Source organism: Sapajus apella, unplaced genomic scaffold (genome assembly GCF_009761245.1).
Source record: "Sapajus apella isolate SASKATOON/1434 unplaced genomic scaffold, GSC_monkey_1.0 scaffold25, whole genome shotgun sequence".
Classification (NCBI taxonomy): domain Eukaryota; kingdom Metazoa; phylum Chordata; class Mammalia; order Primates; family Cebidae; genus Sapajus; species Sapajus apella.
Genome location: NW_022436965.1, coordinates 7,171,775 through 7,190,592, shown reverse-complemented (window position 1 = coordinate 7,190,592; position 18,818 = coordinate 7,171,775). Strand labels below are relative to the sequence as shown.

Sequence of the window (18,818 nt, the reverse complement as noted above, 5' to 3'; positions counted from 1 at the left end):
ATTTATTCACCAAAAGGTGCCTAACGCTTCAATAAATATAAGGGACTCCAATTATGAACCAAGTTTCATAAAGTGACCAAAGATAAATAATCCATGGGCCCTAACCTAGAAGAACCTGTATATGAAACACATATTTATTATTTTGTGTAATAAGAATCTCATTTCTGCTGGGCGTGGTGGCTCACAACTGTAATCTCAGCACTTTGGGAGGCGAGGCGTGCGGATCACCTGAGATTGGGAGTTTGAGACCAGCCTGACCAACATGGAAAAACCCTATCTCTACTAAAAATACAAAACTGCCAGATGTGGTGGCAGGCACCTGTAATCCCAGCTACTCAGGAGACTGAGGCAGGAGAATTGTTTGAACCTGGGAGGTGGAGGTTGCAGTGAGCTGAGATGGTGCCATTGCACTCCAGCCTGGGCAACAAGAACAAAACTCTGTCTCAAAAAAAAAAAGAAGAAGAAGAATCTCACTTCTGAGGACTTTTTTTGCTTATACTCCATCTACAGAGTTACAATGAAAGTCGCCATATTAGTAAAATAAAATGTGATCCAGCCTATGTCTCAGTTGATTGGTCCAGCGGTTGAGGCTCAACTGCTGGACAAATCAGAATCCTTCCCTGGGACTTTGGCAGTGGAACTGAGAAAGAGAAGTCAGTTTTGGTCTGGGTGCCTGAACTTCATGATGGAAAACTTATGTGGCTTCTGGTAGTAGTGTTTTATCATGTCACTGATAAAGCAGAGGAGGCTGATTATTGGTGATAAAAGCAAGAATGGAGCATACCTGCAGAGAAATGTAAGCATGAGTTTTGGTGGTTGGCATGTAAAAGTCAAGCAGAGTTTTAGGCAATATTAAACAATATTATTACAGCTCCCAGAAGCCCAGTTTATACTGATTTCGTATAAGTGGTATTCCTTATAGCACAACTGTGTGACATGCATGGTGTCTCCTGGACTTGAATGAGGCAGTCCTACGTTTAGTTGGGGATGGAACTGTAGATAAAGGCCAGGGCCAAATAATGCAGGTATTATGTATCATTTAGAGCAGGAATAAAATGTGTGTTGTGATTCTACCCTTCTAAAACTCATGGCAGACATCACTAATTCTCATGGTCCACCTTCCTGCTGAGCTCCAACATCGCCTACTCAATATGGCTCCCCAAAGAGTCACTATCAATCAGCTTATACTTTGCCTATGTACTTCCTGGCCTGACAACAGCTACGACACGTAACTTATAAGTGACTGTATTACATCATAGGAAATTTTTTGCTTTTGATCTGAGGACCCAGAAAATTTGGAACCAGTCTTCAAACTTAGTGGTAACGTGGTATCAGTTAATTAATTTGATTTAATACTAATAATGAATAGGATTATGGAATTTTAACTAATTGTGTGAATTCTGAAATCGTGTTATTGCCTCAGCTTAGTATTCCTTTTCTGTTCTTTTCTATTTGGCAAACTCTTAGATAGCCTTCAAGACCCAGTGAAATGGTTCCATTTTCATACCTTTTCCTTGACATTCTCTCTTGGAGAAGTAATTGCTCCCCATCTGTTATTCTACATGAATTTACTCTTTTCTCTATTATAGCTTGTTTACTACTGAATTTTAGTTGTTGCTTGTGTGTCTCTTACCTAGAATCTAGATCCTGCAGGAAATACTTAGGTAGTTTGTCCTAGGAAAATACCCTCAAGTCCTGAGAAAACCAACCAAATCAATATATTAGGAGCTATATAAGACGTCTGTATGGGGACTAATTAATCACATCTAGTTTACATCTGAAGCAGCAATTGTTGAGAAGAAAAATATGAATATTTTAAAATAAGAAACCTAAAATTTAAAATCATAAAAACACCCACCCAAGAACACTTCATGAGATTTCTATTTTTAAATTTTGGAGCTGGGAAAATCTTTATAAGTATTACTTGAACTCGATGCCATAGGAAAAGATTAATAAAGTCAATTAGATAAAAATAAAAAATAACTTTTTTATTCCGAGTAAAAACCATTATAAAATGAAACTCAAAATGTAATATTTGACATTCCTATTGTAAACAAAAAGTTTATTTTTCTATAATAAAAAGAGCTCCTACAAATCAATAAAAAGAGATCATCAAAAGGGCAAAGAAAATATAGAAATACAAAAATATAGAAAAGAAAATACAACTGGCTTTTAAACATGTGAAAAGATGTGTAATCTCATTTACATTAAGAGAAATGCAAATATATGATACCATTTTTAAAACATCGGATTTGAAAAGATTAAAAAATGTTTTATGACAAACACACAGAAGAGGTAAAGGGGGAGGAAAACACGCATTCTTCTACATCGCTAGAGAAAGCATAATTGATAAAACCTTTAAGAAAGGCAATTTAGCAATATCTCCCTTAAATGCCCTCCAATTGACCTTAACTTCCACTTTTAGGAATTTATCTACAAATAGGCTTGAACATATGTAAAATGGCTTGTGTATAATGCTATTCGCTGTAGCACTGTTTGTAATTGAAAAGATCAGAAACCACCTAAACCAAAAGGGAAATGGTTAAGTAAATTACGGTACATTTATTTACATAACAGAATTATTATGCAGTCATAAAAATAGAATGGTTACCTGAAAGGGGTCCCAATCCAGACCCCAAGCCAGGGGACTTAGATCTCATGCAGAAAAGAATTCAGGGTGAGTCTGCAAAGTGAAAGCAAGTTTATTAAGAAAATAAAGAGATAAAGCATGGCTACTGCATAGGCAAAGCAGCCCTGAGGGCTGCTGGTTGCCCATTTTAATGGTTACTTCTTGATGACACGCTAAACAAGGGGTGAATTATTCATGCCTCCCCTTTTTACATATAGGATGACTTCTTGACATTGCCATGGCATTTGTAAACTGTCATGTTGCTGGTGGGAGTGTACCAGTGAAGACGACTAGAGGTCACTTTCATCACCATCTTGGATTTGGTGGGTTTTGGCCAGCTTCTTTACTGCAAACTATTTTTATCAGCAGGGCTTCATGATTGGTATCTTGTGTTGACCTCCTGTCTCATCCTGTGACTTAGAATGCCTTAACCATCTGGGAATGCAGCCCAGTGGGTCTCAGCCTTATTTTTCCCAGCCCCTATTCAAGACGGAGCTGCTCTGGTTCGAACGCCTCTGACAGAATAAGGACATTTGTTATGTACTAACAGGAAATTATCACCCAAATATACTGTTAATGAAAAAAGCAAGGCACAGAATGCTATTTATAGTATGTTAGTATTTTTGTATGCAAAGGGGTAAAATCTTATATAGGTATTTGTCTATAAATGCATACACTATATCTGGAAGGTTGCCCAAGAATTAAGTGATAATGGTTGTCAAAAGGGGAACTAGTGTGGAAGGGAAAATTAACACAGTATATCTTTCTTACGTTTTGAATTTTGAACAATATGAACAAATTATTTGGAAACGAATAAAACTAAAATGAATAAAATATAAAACCATTGGCTAATGAATATACTGACCTTTAACTTAGCAAATTGAAGAAAATCTTAAAGTTGCTCCTGGCATCTTGATTAAATCTTTGGAGAAACAAAAGAAAGCATGATGTTAGTCAGTGACACTAGCCATTTAAGATATTCATTACCCTAAGAGTTGACAGAGCTAGAAAAATCTGTGTATAAAGTCAAGAAAGGTGATATAAATTCATGACATAATTTAATGATTATCTTTAAGGAAAACAAAGGGTATTGGGTTACATCTCTACTCTTAGAAGGTGATGCCACAGAATAATAAACAGTTCATATAAACTGCCATGGTGCCACTGTTGGTCAGATGTGAGCTGGAATTCTGTTCCTCAGCCGCTTTCTCTGGTAACTTCTGGCGGAGATAAACACTGTAGGAGCTGCACATGGTGGCTCTGATTTCCACCTAAGGCTGATAAATTTCCTGCTTAACTGTCCACATTGAAGTGAATTTCAATTCTTTGTGACTAAATTTGATTGGCTCTAGGGCATTTGAACCCAAGAATTATTTTACTCTTTGTATATTTCTCAATTTGTACTTCTGATGTGTTGTTCTACTCAGGTACCCTAGAAACCTGTGTATAACTTAAGGATTTCTTAGGTGACTTGCCTCAATCAATGTTACACAACCAAGAGATATTTTGTTGAACATCTACTATGACAAGGGAATGTGGGGAATGAGTATGAGACAGCTACTATGATTTTAGGGGGCCCATACAGTCTAGCAGAAAGGTCGAGGGTGTGTCTTAGAGAGCGTGAGCTAACTGCTAGGCTGGAAAATACGGGAGTTTAGGATGCTTTGGAATTCAGGTGGGTTATATGCTACTCAGTGTGTGTTTCATGTGGTGTGGATTCTAGGGATTCTGTGCAATCTAGGGATTCTAGGGATTCTGTGGATTCTGTTTCAGAGAGGAATAAGAAATGTAAACATAGTTCATTTATGTTTATTACTCTTATACGCTCAAGTAACAAAAATGATAAAGGAAAACAGAAACGTTAAAGTGAATGCTGTCTCCCACATTGCTTGTGGTTGGATCCTCAATGCGGTGAAGTAGCACCACCTTGAGGCAGATGGCATGCTGTACCTCTGTGGGCTCCCCCAGCCTCCTCCGTATCTGGAATTGCACAAGAGGCACCCGCACAGAACGTTTTGACACTGCGGTTTTCACATATTGCATTAGTGACATTGGGCTGAGGTGGACAGGCAGTGGGGCAGAGGTCCCAAGGCAGGAATATGGACAGGAGAAGCCTTGTTTTAGGGTACTCAGTTCTACAGAGACCACTGGTCTGTTTCTTAATTGGGTGTGTCTGTCAATTTTTTTGGTGCTTTTAAAATATTTTGTCTGTAAAGTGACATTGTTTGTAAATCCAAAGGAAAAACCGTGTATCTAAAAATTAGTCAGTCCGGCTGGATGCAGTGGCTCCCACCTGTAATCCCAGCACTTTGGGAGGCTGAGGCAGGCAGATCACTTGAGGTCATGAGTTCCAGACCAGCCTGTCCAACATGGTGAAACACTGTCTGTACTAAAAATAGAAATATTAGCTGGGCATGGTGGCAGGTGCCTGCAACCCCAGCTACTCAGGAGGCTGAGGCAGGAGAATCGCTTGAACCCAGGAGGCAGAGGTTGCAGCGAGCCAAGATCATGCCATTGCACTCCATTCTGGGTGACAAAGTAAGACTTCATCTCAAAAAAACAACAACAAAAAAATTGGTCAAGCTTAGATTTTAGGTTATTTTCTCAATTGCTGGCCAAAGCAACCTATGGAAGTAAAAATCAGTAGTCACACAGTTTAAAGGCAATTTAAAAGTCAGTTGAATTGTGGGAAGGCATTGTTTAAACCTGCTGCTTAAGCAGAACATATTTAATTAGTAGAAATGGCTCTAAGAGCGTAGGCATGAGCATGAAATAACGGGAAAAATGAGGCCAGGGGAGTAGAGACAGAAAAAGAGAGGGAAGGCAGCAGATGCATGGACTGAAGAGAGAGAAAAGAACAAAGAGAAAAATTAGGGAAAATAAAGGATACAAGGCACCTGAACACAAGAAGTAGAAAGAGTTGAGAAAATTAGAACTGATCCAATCCTGTACAGACCCAACCAAAGCCTAGTCGACCTGCAACAGTGCCATGCACAAAAATCATAAATAAATATTTGCTGGTGGGTTGATGCCTGGTGAATGGTGTTTTGGTCCCTCATCCACGCAGGTCTGTGATTTTGATCCTGTTTTTCTCAAGCCCAGAGTTAGCTCAGGGATCTCCCATTTCCCATGCAAAACTTATTTTCTTCTTGTCTTTTCTTTTTTTCGAGATGGAGTCTCACTTTATCTCCCAGGCTGGAGTGCAGTGGTGCGATCTCGGCTCACTGCAACCTCCACCTCCAGGGTTGAAGAGATTCTCCTGCCTCAGCATCCTGAGTAGCTGGAACTACAGGGGCCCGCCACCACACCTGGCTTTTTATATTTTTAGTAGAGACAGGGTTTTGCCGTGTTAGCCAGGATGATCTCGATTTCCTGACCTCATGATCCGCCCACCTTGGCCTCTCAAAAATGCTGAGATTACAGGCATAAGCCACCACGCCTGGCCCAAAACTTATTTTCAACTGACATTGATATCGGAATATGAGGGCTTTCCAGCAGGGTGGACAGAAATAACTTCGAATTTGGAGTGCCTCCAAAATGGAGCCCCAGGCAATTACAACGAAGTAAGGTAGGCCAGAGTGTTTCTTGGGAATTCAATTAAGCCCACGAGTTTTAGTTATGAACAATTCTCTGTTGAGCTTGGCTAAAGAAATGAGATTGTAGCACTGGTTCTTGCTAAATGGAATTATGACAAACTTAATTAAAATAGTTTATTATTCAAAATACATTATCTACAAAAACATAGAACCAACAGGGAATGCATTAAAAATGAGATTAGAGGTCAATTATCCACAATAACACACCACCACTAGAAAAAAGTAACTGAGGGTTTGAACTTCTTAAAGCATGCAGTTTTCTCACGTCTTGCTCTTTACCTACTATTTCTAATAGATTTAAAAAATCATCAAAATACAGGCAAAACTCATGGTGAAAAAGTAGCTCTGCTCTGTGTGCTGTGGAACCTCTTCAAATCTTTCTTTTGATGCCTACATCTGTCAGCGTTTGCCTCTATAATTGCCTCCTGAGTTGATTTTACCTCTCCACAGTATCACCCAAGTACCAAGGTTTGGAATTTCTAGGAAAAAAAAAAAAAAAAACTTCATCTCTTTTAGAAACTTTTTTATTCTCCAAGCTCCAGACTTGAGAAAGAAGTGTGATATAACTCTGGAGTCAAGCAGATGTGACTCGAAATCCTGGTTCTGGCACCTACGAACTATCTGATCTTGGGCAGATTATATATATTCTCTTAGCCTCAGTTCTGGAGATAAACATATAATGAGATTGAGACATAGTAAGGACTCAATATAGGGTAGCTTTTGTGTTTTAATCTACTTCAGAATCTTGCTTTGAAAAATTAAAAACCATATAAATACCACATGCTGGGGATACTATGACTTGTGTCCTGCTATTTGTATTCTATCTTCGTTACCTTTCATATAGACTTAACTCTGGGCCACATGGACCTGGGATAGACTACTGATGTTTCAATATTAACAAATTACTTTTAAGTGAACACTAGTAAACATAATTTACAATTGTAATAAATGATCAAAAATAATTAAATGAAAACAATAGCCATAATTATCCATCCTATTTTAAATAACTACTTTATCATTAATTTAAAATGTCTTCCTTTTAACAAAATTTTCCCATTCTTTTTACCGTTATACATGGGGTGAAACTTAATGACCGTCAATGTCTATTTCAGATAATAAAAAATTATGATTTCCCATGATTGTCTTTCTTCAATCTACTACGGAGATAGCTTATGAAAGCCTGACCCTGTTAAAAATTCACACCATCTAGAATTTGATGTTAAAAACATTAAAACTCCAAGAACGGTGACTATTAAAGTCACTTTTATCTTTCTACTCTGTTCATGTTACTTGGACTGTTAGTCCTTTCTGCCCTTCCAAATGATTAGCTCAGATTAATGTCTGACTTTAAATACTCTGGTCCACCCTGATTTTATTGTTCTCCCAACATTGACCAACTGCATTTACAGCCAAATGCTAAATTGTATGACGTTTTCAAATGCTTAATCTTACTTCCCAATTAGGCTGATAGCAAACTGGTGACCAAGGTTCAGACCTTATTCTTCTGTTATGTCCTCACAATCCTGGGGATCACAGTAAATGCTTTACAAAGAATTTGGTTAAGTTGTACCATCTACACATTGATTTCACCCATGTTCATGTCCTTAAAATATCATCATACTGGGGTCGAGTATGACTGTTACCTAAATGGTGCTGCTACCTAATGACTAAAAAAGGGTATGTTTTCCATTTCTTCCCCTTTGTAAAATGGCAAGAAAAAAACCAAATAATAAAACCAATGAGATTAATGAGGAAAGAATGGGAGGTAAAGAACTACTTTTGTGCTAAAAGTGTCCCTTGGCATTTATATATATATATATATATTTCCACAGTTAATCCTATTCCCAACTCTTTTCACCAAGGAAGTATTGTGTCATGGTTACTATACCCTGGGCTGACATTTAGTCAAGATTGTGCTACTTGTTAAATATTTTTACTCTCTCCTCTTAGTAAAGATGATAGACTGGCAGATTCTAAAGACACCCATTCCTGTGAACACAGAATATGGAACTCCAGAATTTTCCCAAATGCTTCAGTTATGAAAGCAATGTTAAGAAGGATTTTATGAAAAAGCATTCAGTATCATTTTTGCTTTGATTTTAAAGTTTGTAATTGGTTATGCTATACCTACTTGACTACCTCTAATACCTATTGGATAAGGCACAGTGGCATGTGCCTATAGTTCCAGCTAATCAGAAGGCTGAGACAGAGGACTGCTTGAAGCCAGGAGTTTGAGGCTTCAGTGCACTATGATCACGACTGTGAACAGCCACTACACTCCAACCTGGGCAGCATAGCAAGTCCTCGTCTCTAAGTAAAATTTAAAAATAATACCTATTGCTTAGCTCATCTTCACCCACAGGGCCCTGAATTGCCTGAAAGTGTTTTAAAGTGGGAATCTAGTCAGGTGCACCTGGAAAGCAAACAGAAGTTGCTGTGAGTAGGTAACTCCAAGAAATGGATTTAAGGTGTAGGAAAGAGATGTTTAGAAGCTGGGAATGAATGACTGCAGCTGCTAGGCTACTTTGCACTTTCTAGTCTAGGTCTTTGGGCAGTGATATTACATAAGGTGTTCAACTGCCATCCATAGGACTATGGAATGCCTCCAAAGGCTTCAGTAGTGCTGACATCATTAGTGACTCTCTTCTCTATCATCTTATATCTGTATTGTCTTATAAAAATCCTACCAAATTAGTTCTTGTTAAGAGTACAGTACTTGGTGGAGAAGCAGGAAACCTTTCCTCTAACATTTTTTTTTTTGAGACGGAGTTTCGCTCATTACCCAGGCTGGAGTGCAACGGCACGATCTCAGCTCACTACAACCTCCGCCTCCTGGGTTCAAGCAATTCTCCCACCTCAGCCTCCGAGTAGCTGAGGCTACAGGAGAGCGCCACCATGCCTAGCTAATTTTTTGTATTTTTAGTAGAGACGGGGTTTCACCATGTTGACCAGGATGGTCTCGATCTCTTGACCTCGTGATCCACCCGCCTAGGCCTCCCAAAGTGCTGGGATTACAGGCGTGAGCCACCGTGCCTGGCCCACCTTTCTTCTTAATTAACCACACATTCATAAGCGTTAAGAGTCAGAGAAAAATAAATTATTCAACACTGACATTTTATTTTCTGAAGTTTATCATTTTTACAAAACAAAACAAAACAAAACAAAACAAAACAAAACAAAACAAAAAGCAGGTATCAAAAACAGCAAAGAGTTTATAGAATTTCTGCACCAGTTTTCACATAAGTCAGTGATGACAAAGCTGGTGTCCAATGTAAATACTAATCACAGGCTGATTTCCCTCTTGGTCAGGTGGTTTGTTTTGGAGCTACTGGAGAATGATAACTTTTTATAAGCACCGGTCATTTTTTTGAGGACTGATTTGGTTTGTCTAACAAAGTAAACAATTTTTTGCTGTGTGGCAGTTTCTTTTTTTAAAAAACACTGAGCTAAAACACAAAATGTGTATTTGTTTGGATCTGAACCAAATCTTTTGAGATCCCAATTACCCTGAAGAACACTGAACACATTTATGGGGCATATTAAATGGTATCTTAAATACTTAGACATATACCTCATAATGTCTAAGGCAGTTTTATATTTCTAAGGAAAGTAGCATTTCATTCAGAGGCTGCCCAGAGTGTGAATTACATCATAGTTTCCACATTCTTTCTGATTTGCAGTTTTTCCAAGCAGAGCCATATTACTGGAACAAAAGTCTGATGTTTATGTCCAACAAGCTCTGATATTTTATAGATACATTTGTATAGAGCAAGACTTCTTGCTCTAAACCCTGGGTGACCACAAAGAAACTGAGAGGCCATGCTTATTGGATGCTGAGGGAAAGTAGCATACTTAAACCCACAGTACAGATAATCTGGAGGCAAGCAAAAACAAAGCTACAACTTGGTAGTGGTGTTCACCCACCACTTATTCCAAAAACATATTTTGCTTAAATAAGGGAAGTATGGTCCAGTTTTGCAATGTTAATAGCTGCCAGTCTCTCATATTTTTTTTATAAATATCATTTCCTGACTAGCAATGAGCTAGGAAACTGGCCTCAAATTTTGACCAAATCTCTCAGTATTAATTAAAAATAATACAAAACAAAATAAAAAACCAGCCAATAAGGGTTAAAAATTGCACAATTAAATTTGAATGTAAATTATACTATATACAGATTGGTATAAACATCACTGAAATGGTTTTGAGAGGATGAAACACTTCTATTGTAACATAATTTCTTCTATATTATCCCAATTTTCATGGAAGGAAAACTGATATGTAATTTTCTTTACAGATATGAAAAAGGAAGCAAGAAGGCAAAGCTGAGAGAAACAGATGCTACCCACAGGGCAGCGGTGGCATTTGGTTGTTTTGGTCTTTGTACCAGCAATTCCCACTCCTGAGGCAGATATCCACTTCCTGCCAGACTACACGGTTTTTCTTGCAGTCAAGACACGAACAATGGACCCTACTCCTCCAGCAGCAAGTGCCTACAAACAAACCAAGATGTAAATGTTGACAGAATCATAAAGGATCAATTCTCATAAGTAAAACATTTTTCTTGAAGAAGGAATGGGCATGGCTATAGACCCTGAATTTATTATTTAACAATAATAAATTCTTAAGTACCAATTAACACACCAGGTACTATTCTTGGCACTGGGGTTACAGTAATAAACAAAACCTTAAAAGTTCCTGCCTTCATGAGCTTACATACTAGTGAGATACTAGTTTACATTCTTCTGTATTAATTATAAATATTGTTTTAAAAAATCTGCAGCATAATGTTCCTGCTCAAAACAGGTGGAAATTCCAAATCGTTCATTCTCAGCCAGGGGAATATTCAAGCTGGGATAACCCATCCCAACTTGCACTTCAATTGGTCAGCCTCTGTCAAATTGTTTTCTCCCAAAGAAAGAAGGTATTGTTTAATAGCTAAGAACTTAGAAACTTTAACTCTGACTCTAATTTGAAAAATGTAAAGTAATGATCACGTATTACGAATCTGAACTCTGGTTTATTTCTGTTCAAAAAATACTTATGGAATACCTTTGTATATATACTCATACTGTGGCAGATGCTGGGGATACAAAAGTAAACAAATACAGCATTTTCTAGTCTAGCACAAGGAGACAGACCTATAAACAGACAATTTTAATCTAATGTATGAAAAGACAGTTGTACTTTGGGTGTTATTAAAGCACCAGGGAGAAGCATATACCCAGATTAACAGTATAGAGGAATGTTTCAGCTAAGGCTTCCTGGAGGAAATGACACATTAAAAGAATGAGTAGGTGACAAGCTAACACCAGAAAATCATGAGCAAATGTATGGAGGTGTGAAACGATATGGTGCATTCAGGAAAAAGGCTGGCACTGCTATAGTCTGAAGAGAAGAATGACATGGAAGATGAGGCTAGACTTGGGAACTTTGACTTTATCCTGCAGGTGACTGACAAGAGCAATTAAAGAGATCATTCTGATGGCTGGATGGAGAACAGATTTGAGGGAGACAAAACTGGTGGCTGGGAAACCAGTCAGGAAGCTATAGCAACAGTCTGGGAGAGATGCTGTGAACAGTTGCATTAGATAAACTTGAACAGACAGATTTCAAAAATACTTAGAAGATTCGTACAAACTGGTGACTGACATTTGGAAGAAATGAGGATAACACATGTCTCAGTTTCCTCAGCTACCAAAGAAGAATAATATCAATGTTTTCCCTCCATTTTTATGAGGACTAAATGAGTTAACATTTATAAAGTCTTTGGAAGAGTATCTGGAATATACTAAGCGCTCAATGAATGTTCACTACAATCCTGAGGCTATACTAGAACTAAACTGCCTGGGTTTTAAAGCTGGCTCTTCATCTGTAAATTGAGGATAAAAGTATTTATATACTTCACAGGGTTGTTGTAAAGATGAAATAAAACATAAATAATATGGTGCCTGGCAACAGAAAATGTTCCATGAATAGGATGCCATATAAATTACTATCCAAACTGGTACATTTTAGAGTAAAAGGAGTAACTACTTATAGTTATGATGGGACAACAGGCATAAACTGGGGCTATACTGGGAAAACTGTGAGGAATGGTTACCCTATCCATAAATGGGAGTTCTTTTTGATAGCGCATGAGGGATAAGGTGACTCGACCAAGAATAAACAAGTTTTACTATGTACTTTTTTCTTACGTGTGTGTTTTCACTCATACACTTCAAACACTCAATATTTTTATGGTTGGTTCTATTTAAACGTTATTCAATTTTTTACCCAAAACTCAAAATCCCTTCGACTCCTTTTTTCTGACAGATGGTGTACCAACGTCTACACTGCAAAATATATGTGTGAAAATAAAAAAAAAATGATTTTAGAATTCTTAATCCTCCAAACCCCTAATTCTTTAAAAAAAAAAAAAAGTTGTAAAACATATAACACAAAATTTGCCATTTTAACCATCTTTAAATGTAAAATCCAGTCGCATTAATTACATTCACAATGTACTGTAGCAATCACCACTACCTGTTTCCAAAACTTTTTTTTACCACTCCAAGCTTTGGAAACTCTGTACCCATTAAGCACTAACTCTTTATTCTTTGCTTTCCCTACTTCCTGGTAACCTCTAAGGACTTTCTGTACTTTTGTGTTGCCGATCCTAGATAATTTCATGTAAATAAACTTATAAGATTTGTTCTTTTGTGTTTGGCTCATTTCACTTGGTATGTTTTCAGGGTTCACCCATGTTACAGCATGTGTCAGAGTGTCATTCATTTTTATAGTTGGATCATATTCCACTGTATGTACCATGGTTTAGTTGTTTGTCTGTTGATGACCCTTGGGTTGTTTTCACCTTTTGGTCCCTGTGAAAGAATTCTTGATTTTTATTATTTTCTTTTACAAAGTTTTGATTTAATTCAAAGTTCAAGATTATGTTTAATTACTAATAATCACTGCTGAATAAACCCAAGTATTGGAATCAGAATCTCTTAAGAGAAGACTAAGCCTAGTAAACATAAATATTAACTATAATTTTCATGCATTTTATTTGCAGTAACTAAAATGTACAACTAAGTCAAAATGGTTATTTAGGTGAAAGAGGTTGTTACTGTCATTCCCTATTGTAAAAGAACCAGTCATATAGATTTGTAATTCATAACTTACCTTTTCATGCCATTGCAGTAACATAGCACTGCTATTATCAGAGGGGCTCTCAAATCCTTTATAAATATACTTCATTAGGAGATCCACACCATTCTTGTCCAGAGATTGAACTGCCTTTTCAATATCATTAGCTTTAAAAGAGATGAGCACCTTCAAGACAATGCTGCCTGCCCGGTCCTGGTGGGTAAATAAATAACAAACCATTTAGACATATCTGTATGAGGAGGGTTTACAATTTTAGAAAGGCCACGTTAAGAAGGTGACATTTGAGTAAGAACCTGAAAGACGTGAAAGAGGAAAGGTTGGGATAACTGAGGAAAGTGTTTCAGACAGTGGAAAGACCAGCGCTATTAGTGTGTGTTCAGTGTGTTCTAGGAATAGAAAAAAAACCCAATGTGGTTGGAGTGGATTGGTGGGAGAAAAGCTGGCAAGCCAGTCAGAGGTTATGGGAGGGCAGACTGTGTAAGGCCTACAGGCATTGTAAGGACTTTGGCTTTTACTGAGAGAAATGAGAAGGCATTGGGGGCTTTTAAGAGCAGTGCCATAATCTGACTCACATTTTAACAGGATTGCGTTGGCATCTATGTTACAGAGAATAAGCTGTGGGAGTAGGGGACAAGGTAGAAGCAGAAGAGCAACTAGGAGATAACTGCAATAATACAGGCTGGATGTGGTGAGCACAGCAGCAGTGAAGGTGGTTAAAAACTAGACAGACTATTGACATAATTGAAGGGAGAGCTGAGAGGATTTGCTAACAGATCAGTGTGATAATTTAACAATTCATGAAAACAACATTTACATTTTATGTCTTGATCTTAAAAAAAAAAAAAAAAAAAATCCCAACAAGACAGCCCGGCACGGTGGCTCACTCCTGTAATCCCAGCACTTTGGAAGGTTGAGACGGGTGGATCTCCTGAACAGCCTGGCCAACATGGCAAAATCCCGTCTCTACTAAAAATACAAAAATTAGCTGGGCCTGGTGGCACGCTCCTGTAATCCCAGGCTGAAGCAGGAGGAACGCTTAAACCCGAGAGGCAGAGGTAGTAGTGAGCCGAGATTGCACCACTGCACTCCACCTGGACAACAGAGCGAGACTCTTGTCTCAAAAAGAAAAAAAAAAATCCCATAAAAACAAGGAAGCGGATTTGCAGTTCTACCTTGAATTATCCTTCAGAAGTAATGTTTTCTTAAAAACTTTAAAATTTTAATAAACCAAGTTTTCTTGAAAAAAAAACTGGCTGTAATTTATATGAATTGACTATAGATATGAAAGATAACGATGTTCCTTCATAACGATCTTTTTTCTTTGGCAAAAGCCTGCTTCAAAAGCAGTTATTTTCTCACCTATCCAGCCAAGCAAAGGGAACACTTAGCTGATCTTTTCAACAATTCTTTCTCCTTCTATTCAACACAATGTGATACCTCCAGCATTCCTACTAGTCAGGACTTCACAGAATGTTTCTACCACCTACTGTTATCTTTGGTTTAAAGACTATGCAATTACCAGAGTTAGAAAAACATCTTTGCAACCAGAATTATAACCTCCCACATAAAAGCAAAAGGTGGTAAAAATGAAATTTCAATGACATTCTTTACAACTTGTAAAAATCAAAGAAATTTTCCCCATGATGTTGCCTAATTATTATGCATTTACCTAAGTTATTACTTACTACTATTCAACTGAGATTCTTGAAGCTCCTAGGATGTATGAATAGCTATGGACAATGGGGTTGATGCTATGGGCATCATTTTAAATAAATACGTAAATAGGTTCTTAAGAATTAGTAAAAGACTGCAGAGAATGTAAGTTGCACAACTGTTCTGAAGGGCAATTTGGCAATACCACATGTATCAAAAGCCTTAAAAAAAGTGCATTCTTTGATTCAATAATTCACGGCTATGCATTTATTGAAAGAGAGAAATCAACAATTTACCAAAAAATATTCATTTCAGTTGTTTACAACAAGAAAAAAACAGTCTAAATATATAACAAAAGATTAGTTATGTATACACTTCAGCTTAGCCATATATAGCTGTTAAAAATGCTATAGAAATAAACTTACTGCAAAGGAAAGCTCATGTACATTGCATACAGCGAAAAAGCAGGTTATAAAATTTCATTCTTAAAAAACAAAAGGGAACTCTGTAACAATACAGCAAGGCCCAAAAGTAGTCACTTATCTCTGGGTGGTGGGACTATGGAGGACTATCTTTTTAACCTTTCCGTATGTCTGAGCTTTCTATAATAAACATTTAGTATTTGTACAGTTTAAAAAAAATCTTTAAAAAGCAATTACAATCTGTTTACTTTTGTAAAGGTTTTAGTTGTTTTTCAAGCCTTTGTTCAAATTCAGCCTGAGTGGTCTTCTCTAAAAACACACACAAATGATTTCACTATCATTTGAACTTACTGTGTCTTACCATGCAGCATCATCGTAACTTTACATTACACGGCTACTTTTTCATGTGAAACTTTTGTCTATCAAACTACATTAGAAGCTCTTCTATGTCAAAGGTAGAAAAAGGTAAAAAATACTGATTTTTTTTTTCTTGCAACTGCAGAAGAGTTTGCTAAGAATAAGATACTGCAGAGATCGCTGTGTTGTGTCTGTGACTCACCTTCACTGCCTGACTCTTGGTGTTGATAGGGGGGTTCTTCAGAGCTGCCTGTAGAGCAGCTGTCATGTTTCCTGTGGTGGAGGTTAAGGGTATAGCAACAAAAGCACGGCCCCCCAGGAAAGCATTATAACCACTGGTTCTTAAGACTTTACATATAAAAAGAATATTACTTTGGTCACCATGTTCAATACCGGATATTCAATGTGCTGGTTTCTAGGATGTTAATCAAAGGCAAAATATCAAAAGCAAAACAGAACATTAGAATTTCTTTTTAATAAAGCAAAGACTTTTGCCCCTGGTTCTAACTATCAAATGAATACCTTGATAATCTTTCATTTCCCAGTTAGACACATATGCAAACATTACGTGGAGTGGTGTTAATGAAATCTTAAGATATGTATCAGAATTATTAGTCCCCCAAATGAAATAACCTATTATCAACCAAAATGTTTTTTCATATGATTCTAGCTGAAAAAATAAAGACCAAACTTTTACTAGAACTATACTCTATATTAACTAAAATGCTGGTAGAAAATGCTGGCAGATTAGCCATCTGAATGATACACATTAGCAATCTCTCAATATTGTGAAAAGAGGTATCACAGAAGATGTAATAATTCACATGACCCTTAGGTGGCAGCTTAATTTTTTGCTTTAGATATTTTCTCTCATATTTTACAAAGGTTATTCAAACTGTGTTAGACCATACCTATTAAATTCAGACTCTTTTTGAAAGCACTAGTGGGTTAGCAAGCATGAGAAACAGAAGGCCAATCAGACTGTCAGAATATACAGCCATTCCCCTAAAAGGAAAACCACAGAGTTCACTTGTTCCTCCATCTCCAGCACCCCACCACTAGGGCTGTCTTTCCTGGCTGTTTGTAAGAGTAAGAAGAGACAGTATCTTTATATTTTAAGATGAACTGATCAAAAAGCAGATCCACTGATAGGGATACAGCAGTAACATTTAAGAGTCACCACAAATTACCTAAAATACATTGGGGTTTCATAAAACACCATCTATCCATCACAAATAATGTTTTTACGAAGAATGTTTACCCTTTATCTTCTGAAGAAAAAGGTCTCACACACACAAAATCTCCGGTTGATAAGCTGCAGGGATTTCTAGAGAAGCATGCCTTATATAGATTGGCCCATTTTTTTATGACCCTCAAGCACTTAAGTATTTAAATAATGCAAAAGAGCAACAGCTAATTGTGAAAGTTGTGGCAATCAAAGCAATACCTATACATTGATAAATGTTTAACGCTGTATTTAGGTGCCTTTATAAAAGAATATAGTTGCCATTAAACATTTTCACTCACGTATTTCCCCAAAATAAATTAACAGGACATTGTTGAGGAGAGTCTTCCTTAAGAATACACTCAAGAGAAATGCATACAAACCCAGTAACTGAGATTTTCTAAAACTACAACCTCGGATTTTTGCAACATTTACATTGTTCTAAAAAAGATGTGATGCAAATGCGAATCCAAATTTATGAATATTCAAATATGTAAAAAAACCAGAAACCAGGAACTGACAGCCATATTTTAACTAAAATGGAATCAATTTTAGGATTACAAAAATGATTCTGATTTATACAAATGACTCATCTTCTTATTCATTGGGGTTTATTTTAAATATTTCCAAGGATTCTCCACATGCGTTCCCCGTCTTTTTTTCCATTGTCCTTTTCTTAGCAGGTAAAAGGCTCCAAGCTTCCTTCTAAGAGTTTTGTATTTTTTGTATTCATCCCCCCCTCGCCTTTTTTTTTCTAAAGGTCAATGGGCTGAAAGCACGGGAGGCCTCAATTTTCGAACCTTTCCATCTCCCCCCTCCCCCCCGGCAAGGAATAAACTACCTAATGCTACCAATAAGAAAAACACAACAAAAAAACAAAGACACTAAGGAGAGACGTCGGGTCCCCACAATCAGAGATTTCTGGAGAGAATGTGACCCCAGAAAACAGAGTTCTAGGAAGAAAAACTTAAGCGCTCGGCACTAGCCTTGCCCACCAGCCCGGGCCGCCATCCCCTGCTCCGCGAGGGCGCGGCACGCTGGGCCCGTGGCCGAGGCAGGCACTCGGGCGCAACCTGAGGAATCTGGGGGCGTGGAGAGCGCGCGGGGGACGGCAGGCTTCCAAGAGTGGGACCCTCGCGTCTCTCGGCCCGTGGGGGGAAACAGAAGCTCCCCCTGCCCTCGCAGAGCGGGAGACCCCAAAGAAACAGGTTTCGCCGCGGGTTGAGAGGGCAGCTCCTCGCCGGTGCCCCGCGGATCCTGCAGGCGCCCGGGTCCCCGAAGAAGAGCAGGATGGGCTGGGGTGGGGAGGGCGGCAAATGCAAGGATATTGCCGCAGGCAGGAGTCCACCTCGCCCTCGTCAGGCCCGGCCTGGCCGTCGCCCCCATCTTCTTCGTCCACGAACTTGTTCTCGTCATATTCATCCACGTCCACCTTCCGGAACCGGGCCGACGACACTGTGTTCTTCGACATCCCAATCCCGACCAGCGGCAAAAGCCTCCTGTTGTTGCTGCCTCTACCTCAGCAAGCCCAGCCCAGCAGCCCACTGCCCGGCGCCTGATTCACTTCCCTCTTCCGCTCTGGGGCGTCGCCGGCAGCCGAGGCTCGGACGGTTCTGGGCCTGCGCGCCGGCCTCGCTTCTTCCTCCTCAGGTTCACGCTCTCCTGGAGCCTCCCACGCCGCCCCGGCTCTTGCACGGGGAGCGCGCGCGAGGGAGGGAGCGCGCAGGACACAGCGCGCAGGCCCGGGCTCTCCGCAGGAAAGGGGCGGGGCCGGGCGAAGGAGGCGG

General features: G+C 38.6%; 1 protein-coding gene across 2 annotated transcripts; it reads right to left on the bottom strand.

Moving 5' to 3' along the window:
• Positions 1 to 3,488: 3,488 nt before the first annotated feature.
• ARPC5 (actin related protein 2/3 complex subunit 5) lies at positions 3,489 to 18,779 on the bottom strand. 2 transcript variants are annotated; one of them, XM_032291650.1, is made up of 4 exons: positions 18,360 to 18,750; positions 16,009 to 16,081; positions 13,390 to 13,566; positions 3,489 to 3,551 (listed from the first exon to the last, which is right to left on the bottom strand). In XM_032291650.1, the coding sequence occupies exons 1-4, from the start codon at positions 18,500 to 18,502 to the stop codon at positions 3,546 to 3,548; spliced, it is 399 nt and encodes a 132-aa protein (XP_032147541.1). In that variant the 5' UTR covers positions 18,503 to 18,750; the 3' UTR covers positions 3,489 to 3,545. The 2 variants fall into 2 exon arrangements, with proteins under 2 accessions (XP_032147541.1, XP_032147540.1); XM_032291649.1 differs by lacking the exon at positions 3,489 to 3,551 and adding an exon at positions 9,323 to 10,718 and having other exon boundaries at positions 18,360 to 18,779.
• Between the last annotated feature and the right edge of the window lie 39 nt (positions 18,780 to 18,818).

Coding starts and splice junctions, on each gene's coding strand:
- ARPC5 (XM_032291649.1), bottom strand. CDS start 18,502: ATGTCGAAGAACACAGTGTCGTCGGCCCGGTTCCGGAAGGTGGACGTG. Junction 16,082..18,359: donor GTGGACTCCTGCCTGCGGCA/ATATCCTTGCAT, acceptor AACCTCCACCAC/AGGAAACATGACAGCTGCTC. Junction 13,567..16,008: donor CCAAGAGTCAGGCAGTGAAG/GTGAGTCACAGA, acceptor TTTACCCACCAG/GACCGGGCAGGCAGCATTGT.